Below are 20,018 nucleotides of genomic sequence, written 5' to 3'. Positions count from 1 at the left end.
GCGGAGGCAGATAGATCTCTGAGTTCCAGACCAGCCTGGTCTACACATTGAGTTGCAAGACAGCCAGGGCTATGCAGAGAAACCTTGTCTTGAAAAACAAACAAAACAAAAAAGCATTTGCTATGTTGAGGCTGGAGAGATGGCTTGGGTTGAGAGTGCTTACTGTTTCCAGCACTCTCGTGGTAGTTCATAACTGTCTGTATCTCTTAATTCCTGGGTATCTTATGCCTCTGTCTTCTGAGGATAACAGGCATGCACATGGTTATATATATATACATACGAACAAAGCATATATACATATACATACGAACAAAGCAGTCTTTTTTTGTTTGGTTTTTTCCAGACAGGGTTTCTCTGTGTAGTTTTGGTGCCTGTCCTGGAACTCACTCTGTAGTCCAGGCTGGCCTGGAACTCTCAGAGATCCACCTGCCTCTGCCTCCCAAGTCCTGGAATTAAAAGCATGCACCACCACCGCCCGGCTAAACAAAGCACTCTTACACATAAAATTTAAAACAAATGTTAAAGCATGTGCTACTATGCATGGCTGTTAAATCATCATCATCATCATCATTATTATTTTACTGTATATTCTTATGTGGTTTTGGTATGTATTTTAATATACCTTGGGGGGGGGGTTGTTTTTGAGACAGGGTTTCTCTGTGTAGCCATGGCTGTCCTGGAACTTGCTCTGTAGATCAGGCTGGCTTTGACATTGCAGAGATCTACTAGCCTCTGCCTCCTGAATGCTGGAACTAAAGGCGATTGCCACCACCTCCTGGCTAATATACTTCGTTTTATAGAACTCTTCACAGCAAGATTGCACATCCCTGCCCTCATGTGTAATCAACTTCCATTATTGATAACGAGAACCATAGTGGTTTCATTGGTTATAGTCACTGTACTTTTATTAACACATCATTATCATCTAACGTTTATAGTTTAGGGCTGGAAAGATGGCTCAGTAGGTAAACGTGCTTGCTGTGCAGTTCTGGTGGCCTAAATTTGATCCCGGAATCCATGGTGCAAAGAGAAAAGTGATTCCTGGAAGTTGTCCTCTGGTTGTTGGTATGTTCATACACACTTGCATGGGTGTATACACACACACACACACACACACACACACACACACACACACACACAGTGCAAGAGAGAGCCCAAGAGTGCCTGCCACATGATGTCTCAGCTGGTAAGGTGCTTGTCACCAAATCTAACAACCTGAGCTCAGTCCCTTGACCCTAGAACCCACATGGTGAAGGAGAGAATGACCGACTTCTGCAGGTTATGTGTACACGTACTAAATGTTTAAACAAAACAAAAGAAACAAAAAATATAAAACCCTAAGTCTGTAATTTAAAACATTTATTTTTCTTGAAATTTATGGGCCTCTTGGGTGCTGGACAAACACTGAGCACTTGAGTTATATTCCCACCCTTTAAAATTTTTTATTTTATTATTCCATGTGTATAGGTGTTTATGTCTGTGCACCACTCTGTGTATCTGGTGCCCATGGAGGCCAGAAGAGGGTGTCAGATCTCGTGAAAGTGGAGTTAAAGGTGATTGTGAGCTGCCATATGGGTGCTGGGAACTGAACCCAGATACTCTGTAACCAGTGGTTTTAACAACTGAGCCATTTCTCCTGCCCCATCTATATATCTTTTATGATGAAGTGTTTGTTAAGGTCTTTGTACTGTTTTTTAGTGCATTTTTTTAAATTGTATTTTAACTTTTTTTTTTTCCTTCTGAGACTTAGTCTTACTATGTAGCTCTTGCTGTCCTAGAACTCACTCTGTAGACCAGGCTGGCCTCGAACTCACAGAGATCCACCTGCTTCTGCCTAAGTGCTGAAATTAAAGGTTTATGCCATTACAGCTCGCAAGATACGTTCTTTGAAAATGTTTTCTTGCAGCCTGTGGCTTTTCATTCTCTCTCTCTTTTAATAACTTACTTTTATTTTATGTACATTGGTGTTTTTATTTTTTTTATTTATTTATTTTTTTTTTTGTTTTTTGTTTTTTGAGACAGGGTTTCTCTGTGTAGCTTTGCACCTTTCCTGGATCTTGCTTTGTAGACCAGGCTGTCCTCGAACTCACAGAGATCCACCTGGCTCTGCCTCCCAAGTGCTGGGATTAAAGGTGTGCGCCATCATCGCCCGGCATACATTGGTGTTTTGCCTGCATGTATGTCTGTCTGTGTGAGAGTGGCAGATCTTGGAGTTACAGACAGTTGTGAGCTGCCATGTGGGTGCTGGGAATTGAACCCGGGTCTTCTAGAAGAGTAGTCAGTGCTCTTAACCACTGAGCCATCTCTTCTGCCCCGACTTTTCATTCTGTTTTCCAGAGCAAAATGTTTTAATGTGAAATCCAGTGCTTTTCTTCATGGACCATGCCTTGGTGTCTTATCTCTAAAGTCACCACCTGGCCAAGGTTGTGTTTTCTTATGTTATTTTCTAGGAATTTTATTCTTTTTAGGTCTGTGATGTGTTTTGAGTTAATTGGGATAGGAGGATGAGAGGAACATTCTGGGGATTGAACCCAGAGCTTTTTATATGCTAGGCAAGTACTTTGCCATTGAGCTATATCCCCAGGCTCACCTTCCAGGCTTTTCAAACATTTCTTTTCGTGCAGCTTTTCTCTCTTATCTACACCATGTAGTATAGATTGGCTTGAGACTTGGGATCTTCCTGGCTGAATCAACTGGCTGCATCCTTTTGCTCTACCTAGGTCGAGGTCATGGGTAGACAAGGAAGTCTTCTCGGGATGGTGTTGGGCAGCTTTTGTTTCCATCTCAAGTTTGGCAATAGTGAGAGGTAGCAGTCATCTGGCAGGAGCAGCAGCAGGTTTGTCCTCCAGTGTCCTGTGCAGGCTGTAGGTGAAAACCTGTGTTCCTCAGTTGGCTCTTAGGAGTCTTTAATCCATCCTCACCAACCAGTGTGACAACTCATAGCCCAGCGGTCTAACAGCCTACAAGACTTGACACTTCTCTGAAATTCTTCCAGACCAGGGCTTGAACTGCTCTTCTCTGGCCGACTTCTTAGAGCCTTTTTCCCTTTCCTTTTTTTTTTTTTTTTTTTTTTTTTTTTTTTTTTTGTTCTCTTTCTGCTTCTGTCCCTCTTTCTGCTTTGGCTGCTGGCTTGCCTTTTGACTTTCTCAACTGATGTTTCCTGCTCTGCTGTCTCTGCTGCTGCCTTCTTTACATTACCAGTTCAGCCCATACTACTGAAAGTTGGCAAGAAAAGACCACTTGAGGGGAGCCATTTATTGACTCTAATGTTGAAATACAACTAAGGTAGCACAGGAGAGGGTTTCCCACCTGACTTACCAAGTGAGCCTGAGCAGCCTGCATATATAGCCAGCAAAGGACCAGTCATAACTATGGGGCTTTTTAGCACTGTCATACCGTTACAGCCCCATTAGAGGAAGTGCTTCCCCTCTTTCCTACATGGAAATGGTCACAAGATCACCTAGATCAAGGCTTCAAAACTGGGTCATGACCTCACATGGGATGGTGTAACTGAATGTTGGCGGAGTTGAAAACAGAAGTTGTTTAAAAGGTTTTTGAACACCCAGTAACCAGAGAATTCAGGATTGAGTGCATAAATCTGAGATGTTTCTGGAAGCACCTATCCATGTTGCATGATAGGACTTCACTGTAGCCTTGGTTCTGAACACAGAACGTGCACTTTACACTGTGAAAGCCATCATGCTGTGGCAACACCAAACCACTACATGAAATAGTTTGTTCAGATTTGAGACTGTTGAGTTAGGACTTGTAGTGGTAGTTGATTTTCTTCCTTTTTTTTTTTTTTTTTGTGTATTTATGGAAATAATGCTGTAACTATGGAAAAGAAAAACTAGGAGTTTCTCTATTGTTATTCTCCAGGATATAAGTATCAATTTAATATAATTTTGGATCATATTATATTAGAATATTTGGGAGCCAGCAAGATGGGTCAGTGGATAAAGAAAAGTGCTTGTTGCCAATCATGATGACCTGAGTTCAATCCCCAGAACCCACATGGTAGAAGGAGAGAACCGAATCCAGTAAGTTGTCAATAAGTCAGTATTTTCTTTGGGCCTTCATCCTCCCAAATAAAGACAGGGAGACTTATTATTAATTATAAATGCTTGGTCTTAGCTTAGGCTTGTCCCACTAGCTCTTTTAACTTAATTTAACCTGTTTATATTCATCTATGTTTTGCCTTGGGTCTTTTACCTTTCTTTCAATCTGTATAACCTACTTTCCTTCTTCCTCCGCATCTGGCTGACTCCTGGTGTCTCCCTTGCGTTTCTTTTTCTTTCTCTTTGGAGCCTAAATTCCTTCTACTTACTCTCTTCCCAGAAGTTCTGCCTATACCTCCTCCCTCGCTATTGGCCGTTTAGCTTTTTATTAGACCATCAGGTGCCTTAGGCAGGCAAGGTAAAACAGCAATACATCTTTACATCATTAAACAAATGCAACACATTTTTACACACACACACACACACACTTTATAATTTCTTTTTTTGTAATTGGTGTTTGTGGCCTAGAGAGGTGGTGAGACCTTACTGCACTAGCAGAGGCTCCTAGATCAGTTCCCAGCACTGACATCAGTTGTAACTGCCTGTAACTCGAGTTCCAGAAAGTTGGATGTCTTCTGCCTTCTGCAGGCATCTGCATAGGCAGGATGTATATAAACTCATTCAGGTAAACATACATACAAAGAGAATAATAAATCTGTAACAACAATAGCAACAAAAAAAGCCAAGTGTGGTGGTGCACATTTTTTTTTTTTTTTTTTTTTTTTCCGAGACAGGGTTTCTCTGTGTAGCTTTGCGCCTTTCCTGGAACTCACTTGGTAGTCCAGGCTGGCCTCGAACTCAGAGATCCGCCTGGCTCTGCCTCCCGAGTGCTGGGATTAAAGGCATGCGCCACCACCGCCCGGCGGCGGTGGTGGCACATTTTTAATCCTGGCAGTTCTGAGGCAGAAGTAGGTAGATCTCTGTGAGTTCCAGGCCAGCCAGAATTACACAGTGAGAGCTTGTCTCCAGTAGTAGTAGTGGTACTAGTACTACTACTAGTTGTAATAGTGGTAGTAGTAATAACTACACAGTGAGACCTTGTCTCTAATAGTAGCAGCAGCAGCAGTAATAGTTAATAAAAAACAAAAAACAAAATAACAAAAAAATGCTGATTGAGTTGCTGACTTAAATTCCTTAGAAAGTTGTTCAAATGAATTTTAGTGTGGGATAAGAACAGAATTTCCGAGAGTTTCTAAGATGTTTTCTCATTTTATGCTATGTACTTTTGCAAAGTAGCACTCTCAGATTGATAGTTATAAGATCAAAATATTGGTTACCTCTGAAAAACCTTGAAGATGTTTTATGAATATATTTTTATATATCCAAGATGTTTATGTGAAAATAAATAAGCATAGCATATCCATTTCTACTGAAAATTTCCTTTCACCGTCAATGAATGAAAAAGTTATATTTATGCCAAATAGTTGCTTTATGCTCCTTTATGATTTATCAGAAAATGTTAGATTTTTGTACCTTTGCGTTTTGGACAGAGGCTTTAGTGTAGGCTGTCCTTGAACTCTTGTGTAGCTGAGAATGACCTTGTGCTTGGCTGATCTTCCAAATTCTGGGATTATAGGTGTCTATACCTATATGTGGTGCAGGGGATTGATACGGGTTTTGTGTGTGCTAAGTAATCACTCTACCAACTGAGTTACTCTTCCACTCCCACTTTAAATTTTTTTTTTTTTTTTTCTTTTTGAGACAGTGTATCTGTATTCCAGTCTGGCTTTAAACTCACTGTGTAGCTGAGGGTGACCTGAAATTTTGGGATTATAGACCTGGAATATCATGCCCAATTACATATCTGTATTATAGACCTGTATACCTGGAATCACATAAAACTTTCTCAGATTCTGGGCAATGGTGGCCCATGCCTTTAATCCCAGTACTGGGGAGGCAGATGCAGGCAGATCTCTGAGTTCGAGACCAGCCTGGTCTACAGAGAGAGTTCCAGGACAGCCAGTGCTATACAGAGAAATACTGTCTTGAAAACAACAACAACAAACAAAAAACAAAAAAAACCAAACAAAAAAAAGAGCTGGACGGTCATGTCTTTGATCCCAGCACTCTGCAGGCAGAGGCAGGTGGATCTCTGAGTTGAAGGCTAGCCTGATCTACAGAGGAGTTCCAGGACAGCCAGGGCTGTTACACAGAGAAATCCTGTCTTGAAAAACCAACAAAACAAAACAAGAAATCTCAGGCAAAGGGGGTTGTGAGTGCTAAAATTCTAAGAAGCTCTAATCTAGATTTCCTCAAGGCTAGTGATAACACAGTGTAAGTCTAATATAACTGTTTTAAACAGTTCTGCCTGTGGCTCTGCCTTCAGAGCTGAGGCAACTACTTATGATAGTTGTATAGTTTTCTAAATGCATCTATGGAACACTGTTCAGGATGTCTGGTGCTGACTAAGTTCTTTTGCTCATAGCAGCTAGGGAGAGTCCTGGCCTCTTTGGTTACTGGAAAATGAACATCATGAGGAGTACTTACACTATAAATTTAAAGTAGGCCTGGTAGCACAGGTTATCTTAACTTTTCGGGAGACTGAGGTATGAGGATCTAATATTTAAAGTTCATCTGATCTACAAATCAAGTTCAAGACCAGTTTGTATACTTAGTGAGAATCTGTCCCAAAATAAAAAATATCCAAAGGGCTGGGGATGTAGTTCATTGGTAAAGTACTTGCCTCATATTTGTGAGCTTCAACCTGTATGTAGTAAGTACTACAAAAGCAGATAGAAATTTAATGATTTTGAGCCATGCTGTAACAGTGTATAGCCAGTATGCTATTGAAGGATAGTTTCCTTTTCTGTCTATTCCTGCCTCAGTTCTCTGAGTAGGGATTGCAGCCGTGAGCTCTGCCTGAAGTTTAGAATCAGTTTGTTAATAGCCTTTGTTGAAAGTCTTTTTGTTTTGTTTGTTTGTTTTAGTTTCTCCTTTCATCAGTCTGTTTGTGTGTTAGGGAGGGTGGGTACACAGCTGAAAGAGCATGTGTGTAGAGGTTAGAGAACTGTTTGCAGGAGTGGGCCCATCTTTCCACTGTAGGATGGGTGAGTTCCCCTGTTTGTGCTTCTGGCTGAGGTTAACAGGCTTGTCGTCTGCCCTCTCTCTCTCTCTTTTTTTTTTTTTTTTTTTGGTTTTTCGAGACGGGTTTCTCCATGTATCTTTGGTGCCTGTTCTGTAACTCACTCTGTAGACCAGGCTGGCCTCGAACTCACAGAGATCCTCCTGGCTCTGCCTCCCGAGTGCTGGGATTAAAGGCGTGCGCCACCACTGCCTGGCCTCATTGAGTACATTTTTATGCTGCTTCTTAGGGACTTTGCCGTTTCAAATGACCCCTAAACAGTGCTAAAGTGTCTCGTGTTTTTATGTGCCATAGAGAAAATACATTTCACTTAGATGAGTTATAGTGAATCAGCAATATATATGGGTATTTAACCTGCATGTATGTCTCTGTACCACATGTGTGCCTAGTGCCCAAGGAAGCCAGATGTCCTGAAACTGGAGTTACGGACAGTACACCACCATGTGGATTCAGGAAATGGAACCCTAGTTCTGGAAAAGCATCCAGTGTCTTAACTACTGAGCTCTTTCTTTTTTTTTTTTTTTCCGTTTTTCGAGACAGGGTTTCTCTGTGTAGCTTTGCGCCTTTCCTGGGACTCGCTTGGTAGCCCAGGCTGGCCTCGAACTCACAGAGATCCACCTGGCTCTGCCTCCCGAGTGCTGGGATTAAAGGCGTGCGCCACCACCGCCCGGCCCTGAGCTCTTTCTTAAAGTTCCCTCTCACCCCAGCCCTACACTCCTTTTTTGAGACAGGGTTTCACTAGATAGCCCAGGCTGGAATCTCTTTGTAGACCAGGCTAGTTTCAGACTCAGAGATCTGCCTTCATCTGGCTCCTAATTGCTAGGATTAAAGGCTCGTGCCACTACGCCTGACCAGCAGTGCATATTAAATGAATTATCTTTAAGTCAAAACACCATGTAGATGAGGTTATGTATCTCAGGCTTTCAGAAGCTGTACTAGCACTGTGCTTCCCAAAGGAGTTTGTATTTGCTAGTTCAGTGTTCATGGCGATTTCATAGACTATAGCTACCATGAATTATAAAAAGAAGGAATGCATTCATTTATTCATTCATTTACGTACGTACTTACTTTACATCCCAGCTGCAGTTTCTCCTTCCTCCAAAAAACAGTTATTTATGAAGTAACTTAGTCAATATTTTTTTCTGTGTGAGCAGGTATATATGTGCATGTGCCTTTGGAAGCCTCCCAAAGTCTACATCAGGGTATTCTTCAATCACTTTCTACTTTATCACTTAAAACCTATTAATTAATTAATTAATTTAATTAATTAATTTATTTATTTATTCAAGACAGGGTTTTTTCTCTGTGTAGCTTTGGAGCCTGTCCTGGAACTTGCTCTGTAGACCAGGCTGGCCTTGAACTCATAGAGTTCCTCCTGCCTCTGCCTCCGGGGTGCTGGGACTAACGGTGTGCGCCACCACCGCCTGGCTCATTTAAAAAATTTTAAAAATATTTTATGTGTGTGAGTGTTGGCTCTGCCTATGTCCCTGCTTAGCACCACATCTGTGCAATGCCTTCAGAGGCCAGAAAGTGTCAGATTCCCTCGGGACTGAAGTTACTGGTGGTTATTAGCTACCACGTGGGTGATCAGAATAGAAACCAGCTTCTGTGGAAGAGCAGTGAATGCTCTTAACCATTCAGCCATTTATCTAGCTCCTTCACCGTATGTTTTGAGACAGGGTCTTTTACTGAACCTGGAGCTCAGTGGTCCAGCTAGGCTGCCTGGCCAGAAAGCCCCAGGGATCCTTATTTCTGTCTCCTCATTGTTGAGGGCACAGGGTGTGCTGCCATGCCCAGCTTTTATGTAGGTGTTAAGGATCTAGCTCAAGTCCTTATGTTTGTGTGGCAGGCACTCTACTGACTGATGTGGGGAGCACCATTCTACTCTTTACTAAACTATAGTTTATTTTAAAAATACATAGGGTTAGCTGGGTGGTGGTGGTGCACTCCTTTAATCCCAGCACTAGGGAGGCAGAGGTAAGCGAATCTGTGAGTTTGAGGCCAACCTGGTCTACATAGTTAGACTGTCTCAGAAAAAAAAAAAGAGTTACAATATGTAATCCAGGCTATGTTTGATTTCTCTATCCTGCTTCTACCTCCCATGTGCTCAGATTATAGGCTTGGGCCACGATTCCCTCTTAAATTATTTTAATTTTAGTATGTAGATATTTGCTAGAACTAGGCCAACTCCACCTAGTTATCATTTACATTTTATGACCGTTCTATATTGATATAGTTTTAGATTTTTTGGAGAGTTATGTGAATAAATGTTTTGCCTACATATATGTCTGTGCACCACATGCATACCTGGTGCCTTCTGATAGGAAAAGAATGTGTTGACTCCTTTGGAACTAGAGTTCGAGGTGATTATGAGCTACCATGTGGGTGCAGGAATGAAACATGGGTCCTGGAAGTAACATGAGTGGTTTTTTTTTTTTTTTTTTTTGGTTTTTTGAGACAGGGTTTCTCTGTAGCTTTGGAGCCTGTCCTGAACTAGCTCTGTAGACCAGGATGGCCTTGAACTCACAGAGATCCGCCTGCCTCTGCCTCCCAAGTGCTGGGATTATAGGCGTGCGCCACCGCCGCCGCCGCCACCACCACCTGGCAAAATGAGTGTTTTTAATCACTCTCCAGCTCCTTATTATTAATTTTTTAATTATAATTAGTTTTTAGCAAAATGAACATAAATTACATTATTACAGAAAAGTGAGAATTCTTAAGAGGAGGGGGAGTTCCAGGGAAGAAACATTTTGTTTTATTAAGCAGATTCTAGTATGCCTCTTTATAAAAGAAATAACATTTTTCCTAGTAATGTTAACACATATTGTGAAGGGGAACATTGACATGGTTAATGCATCTACTTAATTCTCTGTTTGTGCAGTTTTGCCTTTTACCGGGAGTGGTTTGAAGGAATTTATATACACATGCTCGTCTTTATTTTCCTCCTAAGTTGTGTATTTTGTGCACTTATTTTAAAGCCATTACAAAATAAATAGTAACTAACAGTTTTTTTCTGCCCTAGTGGTAAAAGTGCCACAGAAGACACTTCTAATGGATGCTCTTAAGGAAGAGTCTGAGATAATCTATGACTTCTGCATGTGCAACCCTCCCTTTTTTGCTAACCAATTGGAAGCCCAGGTAAAACTCATTTAAAGTCATTGAACACTTAGTAATTTTATCTCATTTACTAAGATACAAGCAAAAGCAGTTTTTCTTTAGAGTAGGTATAATTCAGAATGCTGTTTGGTTTGAGATATTTATGAACTCGGTACAGATGGACTTCATAGTTTAAAAAGCTAGTTTATGTAGTTGAGAAGTCCAGTTATCTTCAGGAACAGTTTGATCAAGGCGTTCATAGTATTGTAAAAACTGAAGTTTTATTTCTACCTTTCCCTTGACTCTGGCCTGGCTTTCTGCTGTCTTTTCTTAGGCTTTTTTGGTTGTGGTTAGGCAATACTTAGGGGGAAAGAGGGTAAAGAGAGAGCTCTTTCTTCCCTAAACCTTGAACTTAAAACCATTTTTAAAATGTAAATTTATTATTTATTTTATGTGTATGAGTGTTTTGCCTTTGTGAATGTTGGTGCATCACATGTGTGCCTATTGCTTTCAGAGGCTAGCCCCTGGGTCATATGGTTGTGAGCCACCATGTGGGTGTTGAGGTTGGAACCCAGGTCCTCTGGAAGAGCATCCAGTGTTCTTAACCACTGAGCCATTTCTCAAGCCTCCATACCTTGAACTTTTAAAATTGAACCAAGATAGGTTCCAGTTTCTGTTGGCCTGAGCTTATCAGTTTAGTGACAAAAACTTACTGTTTTTTTGTTATTTGGTAGTAAATAAATGACTAAATAGTGAAAAAAAATGTATTTGCTTTTAGATATTGAACAAACTTGGCTAAAATGAGTTGATGTGTGGAGGTCTGTAATTCCCAGTGCATGGGAGACTGAGGCAGGAGGATTGCAAGTTCCAGACTAGTCTGAACTTGGATTAAGTTTAAACCTATTTGAAGCAACTTAGTGAGACCCTATTTCAAAATTTAAAAAAGAGGGCTAGGAATATTTCTCAGTGGTACAGTGTTTGCCTAGCATGTGATAGGCCCTAGGTTAAAAAAAAAAAAAAAAAACAAAGCAAAAAACCTTAGCACTGTACAACCAAAACATAATACATTTGAAAAATTCAACCAGGCTTTGGTGGTGGTGGTGCATTCTTTTAATCCCAGCGCTCAGGAGGCAGAGGCAGGTGGATCTCTGTGAGTTCAAGGCCAGCCTAGTCTACAGATCGAGTTCCAGGACAGCCAGAGCTACACAGAGAAGCCCTGTCTCAAAAAAACAACAAACAAAACCAAAACCAAAACATACAAATTCAGTGCAGGGCCTGGAGAGGGCTCAGCAGTTAAGAGTACTTACTGTTCTTCCAGAGGACCTTGGTTCAGCTCTGAGCACCCACATGCAGCTCACAGTCTGTCTGTAACTTAAGTTCAGTTCCAGGGACTCTGATGCCTTCTGACTCCTTGGGGACCAGTAGTACCATACATGCATGCAAACACTCATACACATAAAAATTTTCAAATTGTTATTGTTATTTTAGACAGGGTGTCACCATGTAGACTGTCCTGGGACTCATAGAAGTTTCTTCCTCTCAAGTGTTGGGATTAAAGGTGTGCATCATCAGACTCAGCTCAAAAATAAATAAATCTTCAAATACAATTTTTTTTGACAAAGTGGGGGGCATTTGGGCAGAAATTTATTAGAAATACTAACATTCCTGATTAGAAAATAAAGTTAAGTACACTTAAAATAATTAAAAATTTAGCTTTCATTGTAAGTTTATGAAGAAAAGTAACCATACCTTGCAATAAAATTTATTAGAAGTGTTGTTTCTCTACATTCAAGGAATACAGATAGGGGCTTCAGGAGGACTTGATGGCACTGTCCTGAGAGCAGCTGATACTCTTACCTGATGAGCCACTTTTCCAGCCCCCTAAATACCTTGTTTTACTGTCTTTTTAAATTTGAGGCGGGGGACAATAAGTTGTCTCTGGCCTGCCAGACAGTTTTCTGCATTGACAGCTGCTCATGTTCCAGCCACAGTTGCAGTTCCTCAGCACTTCTTAACATCTGTAGCTTTGGCATGCCACCCCAGTGGGTGTGGGGTGGAGTTTCCCTGAGGGCTGGCTGAGCTGAGCATCTTTTCATGTGGTTAGTGTTCCTTTGCTCATCTTCCATGGAGTAATGCCACTTAGATCCCTCCTCAACTACCCCTTTCCAGTGTGGAGGCTATAATTTAGACCCTCACAGCTCTGGCTAAACTCTCTACACTGAGCTGATCAGCAGCCCTGTCCTCTTTGCTCATTTTTGTTTGTTTTGCAACAAAAATGACTTTAGAACCTGGGGCCCTGCACATACTGGGCAAGCACTGTGCGATTAAGCTGTGTCCCCACCCTCCTCTTTGTCCATTTTAAAATTGGGTTACTTTTCTTCCTATTAAGTTTCCTTTACACATCTTAGAACAAGTCCCTTTAATTACAGTGTTTGCAAACATTTTTCCATACCCTGTGGTTTGTCCTCAATTTTTGATGGTATCCTTTACAGTGAAGCTGATTTTAGTTTTGATGTAATACAATTTATCTATTTTGTGTTGTTCTGATGCTTTTTAGTGTTGTATCTAAGAAACCATTGGCTAATCCAAGTTAATGAAAATTTACTTTTATGTTTTCTTCTTGGAAGTTTTATAGTTTTACCTCTTATATTTATGCCATTGATTCATTTGAGTTAATTTTTTCATATGAAGTAAGGTAAGGATGGATTAAATACTTAAATATAAAAAAAACCCATAAAAGTATTAGAAGAAAACATAAGTAAATATTGATTTAATCTTTGGGTAGATTTCCTGGCCATGGTATCAAGACAAAGCATAAAGGAAAAGCAACAGATTGGGCTATATAAAAGGTAAATGTTTTTATATTTAATCCCCAGGGCCTTGTGCATGCTAGGCAAGTGCTTTATCACCAAACTACAGCCCCAGCTGGCTGTGTGACCTTTTAAATCTTCAGTGTAGCACAGTAATAGCTAGATTACATTCAAAGACCATGGCTTTTGTTGTTGTTCAGGGTGTGAACTCTCGGAATTCTCGAAGACCTCCACCTAGTTCCGTAAATACTGGGGGCATCACAGAAATCATGGCTGAAGGAGGTGAACTAGAATTTGTTAAAAGGATAATCCATGACAGTTTACAACTTAAAAAAAGATTAAGGTAAGTAGAAATATTTGTCTCGTGTGATCCTAAAGCAACTATGTCACTTTAAGGAAAAATAATTACTGGGACTGAAAAATAAGTAATGTCCAACAGACTGTACAGATGAAGGGAGGGAAGTCCCAAATGATTGTATTGTTCCCATTCGTGTGGTCCTGGGATGGAACAAAACTGACTCAAATACGGCTTTTGATTAGAAAACAGATGGGTGCAAATCAGCCCCATGAACCAGAATCATCTTGTTGCCTAGTCCTTGAAGCAGTTGGGGTTCTTGGACTCAGTTTCCTAAACAGTGACAGATGTGAGGACATTGAGCTGTCAGGAATTTAATGAAGGAAACAGATTACCAACCATCTCCAGAGATGGGTCAGGGCTGTTCTGTTTTAAAAGCTAATTATTTTGGACAACACACCTGTCATCAAGCAGTGTTAGGTACTCAGACAGAGCGGCTTGTCTTGTGTCACTCTGCCCTGTGCCACATGCTGTTGATAGGGTAGATAATGTGATAGTGGCGCTCTCAGTCCTAGGGTTGAGTTTTGTGAAAAAGTGTTTATTTGTATTTATTTTTGTGTGTGGTAAAAGCATAAAATTTACTATCCAATATTTTTAGAAGGTTTCTTGAGGGAAGAGGGCATGTTGGGGAGAGTGAACTCAAGGTCTCACATTGACAGGCACACACCAACACTAAGCTACATTTCATCCTTATATAGCAAATCTTTTTTTTTTTAATGTATAGGGTGTTTTGCCTACACATGTGTGTATGTATAACATGTGAGTATGTGGGGCCCAAGAAAGATAGAAGAGGATGTTGGATCCCTTAGAGTAGAGTTAAAAATGATTGTGAGACTTCATGTGGGTTCTGGGAATCGAACCCTGGTTCTCTGGAAGAAAAGCCAGTGCGTTCAAACACTGTACCATCAAGTCTATAGTTGAGTAGTATTAAGAACATTCACATTGTTGTGCAGCTAATCTTCAGACCTCTTAGTATTTTTGGTTTTCATTTTGTTTTGAACCAGGGTCTTTCTCCATAGCCCTGGATATCCTGGAACTTACTCTGTAGATCAGGCTGACCTCAATCAAACTCACAGAGATCCACCTGCCTCTGCCACTCAAATGCTGTGATCAAAGTCATGTACCACCATGCAGGGCCAGAACTTGTGGTTTCCCAGAGCTGCACCTGTAACTATACCTGTTAAGCAGCAGCTCCCTGTTCCTTCTCTCTTGCAGCCCCAGCCACTGTCTTCTGTCTTTGAATTTAACTGCTCTGAATAGCGCATCTTTGTGAAGTCATACAGTAGTTGTCCTTTTGTGATTGTCTTATTTCATTTAGCATATTTTCATGCTTCATCCATGTTGTAATCTGTCCTTTTGAAAAAAGGCAAATATTTTTCTGTTTTGGGTTTGTTGTTGTTGTTGTTGTGTTCTGTTTTTGTTTGCAACAAGGTCTTGATACAGATCCTGACTGGTACTTGCTGTGTAGCTCAGGCTGACTTGTGGTGTTGTTTCTATCTCTGCCTCCTAGGATTATAGGTGTGAACTACCATAACCAATTTTAATATTCTGTTACATGTGTAAACTACATTTTATCTATTCATTCATCTCATGGCAACTTGTGTTGCTTTTCAAAATTGTTTGGCTCTTTAGTGAGGTAGGATGAGCATGGGTGTACAGATACATTTTCAAGATCCTATTTTAAATTCTCCTGGTTGTTTACCCAGAGGTGGAATTACTAGGTAGGGAATAATTCCACCCCCTTTTGTATTTGTGTCTAAAGCTGCTTATTTTAGCCAGGTACAAGGTTATACCTGTGATCTTAGCATTTACATAGGCAGGCAGTCAGGAGGGCTGTGGGTCAGGGTCAGACTAGTGTATATGACAGACTTTGTCTTTAAAAATGATGCTTAATTTAGAAAATTCCAAATCCACAAGTATTTTGATTTGGTAGTGTGAACTACTTAAGTACTGTGGAAGCAGCTTGAGGAGTGTGTAGAGATGGTTCAGCGGTTCAGAGCACCCAGTTGTGTAGTAACGAGGACCAGAGCTTTTGTCCCAGACCCCACAGAATGACCACACCAGCAACCCCAGCTGTGAGGGATGCAGAGCCACAGAAGGCTCACAGTGCCTTGATGGCTTCTAGCCTAGCAAGAAAGCACCTGCTGCCTCCCAGTTCAGGGAGAGAGCCTGCTTAAAGGAATAGGTGTGATGTGATAGAGGACACCTGGTACCCTCTTCTGGCTTCTTCATATGTACATAGGAACCCACCCTCCCAGACTTTCACAAATACACACATAAATATGTTTTGAAAAACCAAACAAAAAAGAGGAAAATAGCTTATTGGTGGTCTGCCTCTCAGAAAACTTAAAACATTACAGAAGCCCAAAACATGACTGAACTCTTCAGCTTATGGTCAATATGTTTTGCTTCAATTGATTTCTTCAAAGACATATTAGAGTATATTGAAGGAGAAAGAAGCTCAGGCTGAATTGAGCCTTGGGGAAAGTCTAAAGAAGTAAATTGTTTGGTTTTTGTTTTTTGAGACAGGGTTTCTCTGTGTAACAGCCCTGGCTGTCCTGGAACTCACTTCATAGACCAGGCTGGCCTCAAACTCACAAAGATCTACCTGCCTCTGTCTCCCGAGTGCTGGGGTTAAAGGCGTGCACTACTAATGCCTGGCTAAAGAAGTAAATTTAAAGAAAGTCAATAGAGCACTGAAACTTGAAGAAGAAATAGGTGTATATGTGATCATTGTAGTCTATGATCATTTTGTCGTCTGCTGGCTGTTGTTTCTTTTTCCTTCCTTCCTTCCTTCCTCCCTTCCTCCCTCCCTTTCCTTTCTTTTTTTTTCTTTAAATAATTTACTTAACTTTATTTTAGGTACACTGGTATGAAGGTGTCATCTCTTGGAACTGCAGTTACAGACAGTTGTGAGCTTCCATGTGGGTGCTGGGACCTGAACCCAGGTCCTCTGGAAGAACAGCCAGTGTTCCTAACCCCTGAGCCATCTCTCCAGCCCCCCCCCCCCTTTTTTTTGGGGAGATAAAATCTCATTTATGTAGCTCTGACCTGGAATTCGTTGTCTAGACCAGGCTGGCCTCAAGCTTACAGAGATCTGACTGCCTCTGCCTCCCTAGTGTTAGGAGTAGAGACAATTACCACCATGCCTGGTTGTGTTTTGACTTTTAGGGGGGCTGGGCCAACCCACAAAATGGGAGAAAATGTAGGTTCTCTTAGGCTACAGTTTAGTGGGAATGGGGCTGTTGCTTTTTAGGAGACTTTCAAATTTTAAATTTATGTCCATAGAGTCTTCATTTGAACTACAAAAACAAGTTTTAGCCAGTGGCTTACCTGGCCACAGGCATGCAGCTTCACAGAGTCTGGCTCCTCTGAATTCTTCTTCTCAGGGATACTGCTGAGGTTTACTGCCTGCCTCTCTGCCCTTGGGTTTTTTTCTTTTAAACTAATGAAATTTTCCTTGAGGGTTTTTTGTTTTGTTTTGTATAAGTTTTAAATGAACATTCTAAGGAATAGAAAGCTATTTAGTATATTCCAGGTCTGCTTATACCTGGCTCTGTTGCAGCCCCAAGTTGAATAAGAGGTCTAAGTTGGCTGGGAAGAGCCGTTGTGCCTCTGTTTATAGAAAGTGTTCCTTTGTCCACATAGGGCTCTGGCAGGTTTGAGAGGTCATTGTCATGTTTATACCACTAATGACTCCACCGCATTCAGACTGCTGTGCAAGGGGTAGATTCTAAGGTGCTATGAAGATTCTAGATTAGAAACAAGTATTTTAGCTAGGTGTGGAATACATGCCTTGTATAATCTTACCATTTGGGAAGTAGAGGTGAGAGGTTCAGGGGTTCAAGGCCAGCCTTGGCTACATGAGACCCTGTCTCTAAAGAAAAGAAAGAAAAGAAAAACAAAAATTTCCAAGTATCCCCTACCATTTGCCGCTTTTATCCATGTAAACTATTTTTTCTTGGGTTGGAGAACTGGCTTAGTGGTTAAAGCACTTGTTCCTCTCTTAGAGAACTTAGGATCAGTTCCTAGCACCCATCTGGTGGCTCCTAACTATCTACAACTCCAATTTCAGGGGCCCCAATGGCCTCTTCTGACCTCAAAAGGCATCAGGCATGCACATGATACATACATGTAACCAAAACACCTGTACATGTAAAAGAAATCTTTTTTTTGTTTGTTTTTTTTATTTCTCAAGACAAGGTTTCTCCTGTCCTGGATCTTGCTCTGTAGACCAGACTGGCCTCGAACTCACAGAGATCCACCTGTCTCTGGCTCCTGAGTGCTGGGATTAAAGGTGTGCACCACCGCCGCCCAACAAAAGAAATCTTTTTAAACATTTAAATATTATTTTTTCCTTCTTGCTCCTGAAGTCACACAGAAACTCAGAAGGCCCAGGCCGTGCTCAGTAACAGCTTAGATCATTGCCACTTGATTTTGGTTAGCAGTCGAGAGGAACTTAAAGGGTAAAATTGTAGAACTTGGTTTCACTCATAAGTGAAACTTTCTGACTTAAAAGTTTAATTTCAGTCTTCCACTATCTCAGTGATCTGTACTGCAGTTTCGTTTCTAAATAGACCACATTTGCACCATGTAGCCACCCTGTGCTATATAAGATTGCAGGGGGGAAATGTAAAAGTTTATTTTTAGCCATGACAATTTAGAATTTATGTCAGTTTAAATGATGAATTTTTGAGATGAAGCAGAACATTCGGCTGCTCTGGTGACTGGAGGCCTTTGTTCTAGCAGTCTATTTATAGGTAGTAAGGTGTTGGGCTCGTAGCCATTTTCACCCCAGGCTTCTGCTTGTAACTTGCTTTTCTGCATTACAACTTAATTTAAAAATTGGCTTAAAGGATTTTCTAACTAACCTTCCCCTACTGAAATGAGACAAAGTTCCTCAAATTTCTTATTGTTTCGTTTTCCATGGGTCAGTCTTTATAATGACAATTGCAAATTGGTAGTCTTTCAAATAATTGATGGCAGAGCTGGGTCCAAATAAACATAAGACTATGATACCTCGTTTTGCAAGAATGATTGCCCCAGATGACATGTATTTGGACATAGGACCTAGTTTAAGCCCAATTGGGGGCAATTCAAGTAAAAATTATTCCTTACAAAGTAGAATTCTAATGACTAAATCCATAAACAGGGTTGTTAGAAAGATCATCATTTATCAGTTGTCATAATAATAATTGATCTGTGGGAAAAATCAACAATGGGAAATTTGAAGAATCAGATATTGGCTGGGCTGTAGCTCAGTGATACCGTGTGTGTGTGTGTGTGTGTGTGTGTGTGTGTGTGTGTGTGTGGTACATGTTTGTACCCTGGGTTTAATCCCAAGCTTTGAAAAACAGCAAAGAACAGGGTATTTGCATAGTTTCAGAGCGTCTCTGCAGAGAGTACTGACTTTCCAAGAGAATTGTGGGAAGTGTAAAGTGGAGAGGCCAGAAGGACTGCTCCCACCCCATGAGCTCCTGATCTGAGAACCTGTGTCCTCGCAGCAGAAATAGGTACTCAGATCTAACTCATATCCTGACATGAAAGTAAAAGACATCAAGGAGCAGTTCCAGATTGAGGAGATTAAGGAGACATGACAGATGCCTGAAGTGCACAACCCCACACTGGAGTGTGTATGCAGGGAAAATTTGGGTAGTTGTGAAAGTAAATATGGATTATGCTCCAGTCCAGATCATAATATCATGTGCATGTTACATTTTGTCTAATTTCGATAATTGTTCAATGTTGTTACCAAAAAGAAGGTTCTTTTTAGTTTTTCCAGGCAGGGTTTGTCTGTGTAACAGCCTTGGCTGTCCTGGGAACTTGCTCTGTAGACCAGGCTGGCCTTAGACTCTACAGAGATCTACTTGCCTCTGCCTCCCGAAGGCTGGGATTAAAGACATGTGCCACCACTGCCCAGCTAAAAGGAAGACTCTTGTTTGTAAAGTATGCATGCTGAAATATTAGGATTCAGGAATGTTTCATGGCTACTTCCCAAATAGTTTAGAAAACATATAGAACCAAAGACATGGGGGAACTTGCTAATTGGTAAATCTGGGTGAAGGGTATAGGAGAGTCATTTGTATTAATCTTGCGGCTCTTACAGGCCAGAAATTCTTTCAAAATAATTTTTTCTTGAAACTTAGCATCTCAGAGGAATTTTGCAATGCTGTAATGAGTAGAGTATTACTTTCATGATTAAAATTCTGTAATGGGTTCAAAGTCTCTTGGGTAACTAGATCTTCCTTTGTTCTTTCTGTTCTACTTGCACTTTGATTAGTTGTCACAGGGTGTCTCTTGAGATTGCAGCCAGCATTTAGTGGTTAGGCGTGTGAACATAGGAAGCTAGAAACAAGGTAGGGTGCCTGTAGTTGTCTTTGAGACAGTTTTCATGCATCAGGCCAGCCTTTGAAATCACTGTTTAGTAGAGGATTACTTTTAATTTCTGATCCTTCTACCTCTACCTCCCAAAGGTATGCACGCTTTTGTCCAGGGCTTTGTGCATGCTTGGCAAGAACTCCCCATCCCACCTTTTTTGAGACAGTCTCATTATAGTCCAACTGTGGGTTTGAGACTGTCTTGACTCTGATGCTCCTCTTCTTGAGTGCTGGGGTTAT

The 20,018-nt window shown here is 40.9% G+C and overlaps 1 protein-coding gene across 1 annotated transcript in view; it reads left to right on the top strand.

Moving 5' to 3' along the window:
• Mettl16 (methyltransferase 16, N6-methyladenosine) overlaps positions 1-20,018 on the top strand; it is a 62,955-nt gene that overhangs the window by 18,806 nt on the left and 24,131 nt on the right. The window contains 2 exon segments of the mRNA XM_052756066.1: positions 10,163-10,278; positions 13,247-13,389. Coding sequence (XP_052612026.1) covers positions 10,163-10,278; positions 13,247-13,389 — 259 coding nt within the window.

The sequence above is a fragment of the Peromyscus californicus genome, unplaced genomic scaffold (assembly GCF_007827085.1).
Source record: "Peromyscus californicus insignis strain IS unplaced genomic scaffold, ASM782708v3 Scaffold_3__1_contigs__length_106647218, whole genome shotgun sequence".
NCBI classification, from domain to species: domain Eukaryota; kingdom Metazoa; phylum Chordata; class Mammalia; order Rodentia; family Cricetidae; genus Peromyscus; species Peromyscus californicus.
Note: the sequence above shows the minus strand (reverse complement) of the source record. Positions and strands in the feature narration are given on the sequence as shown.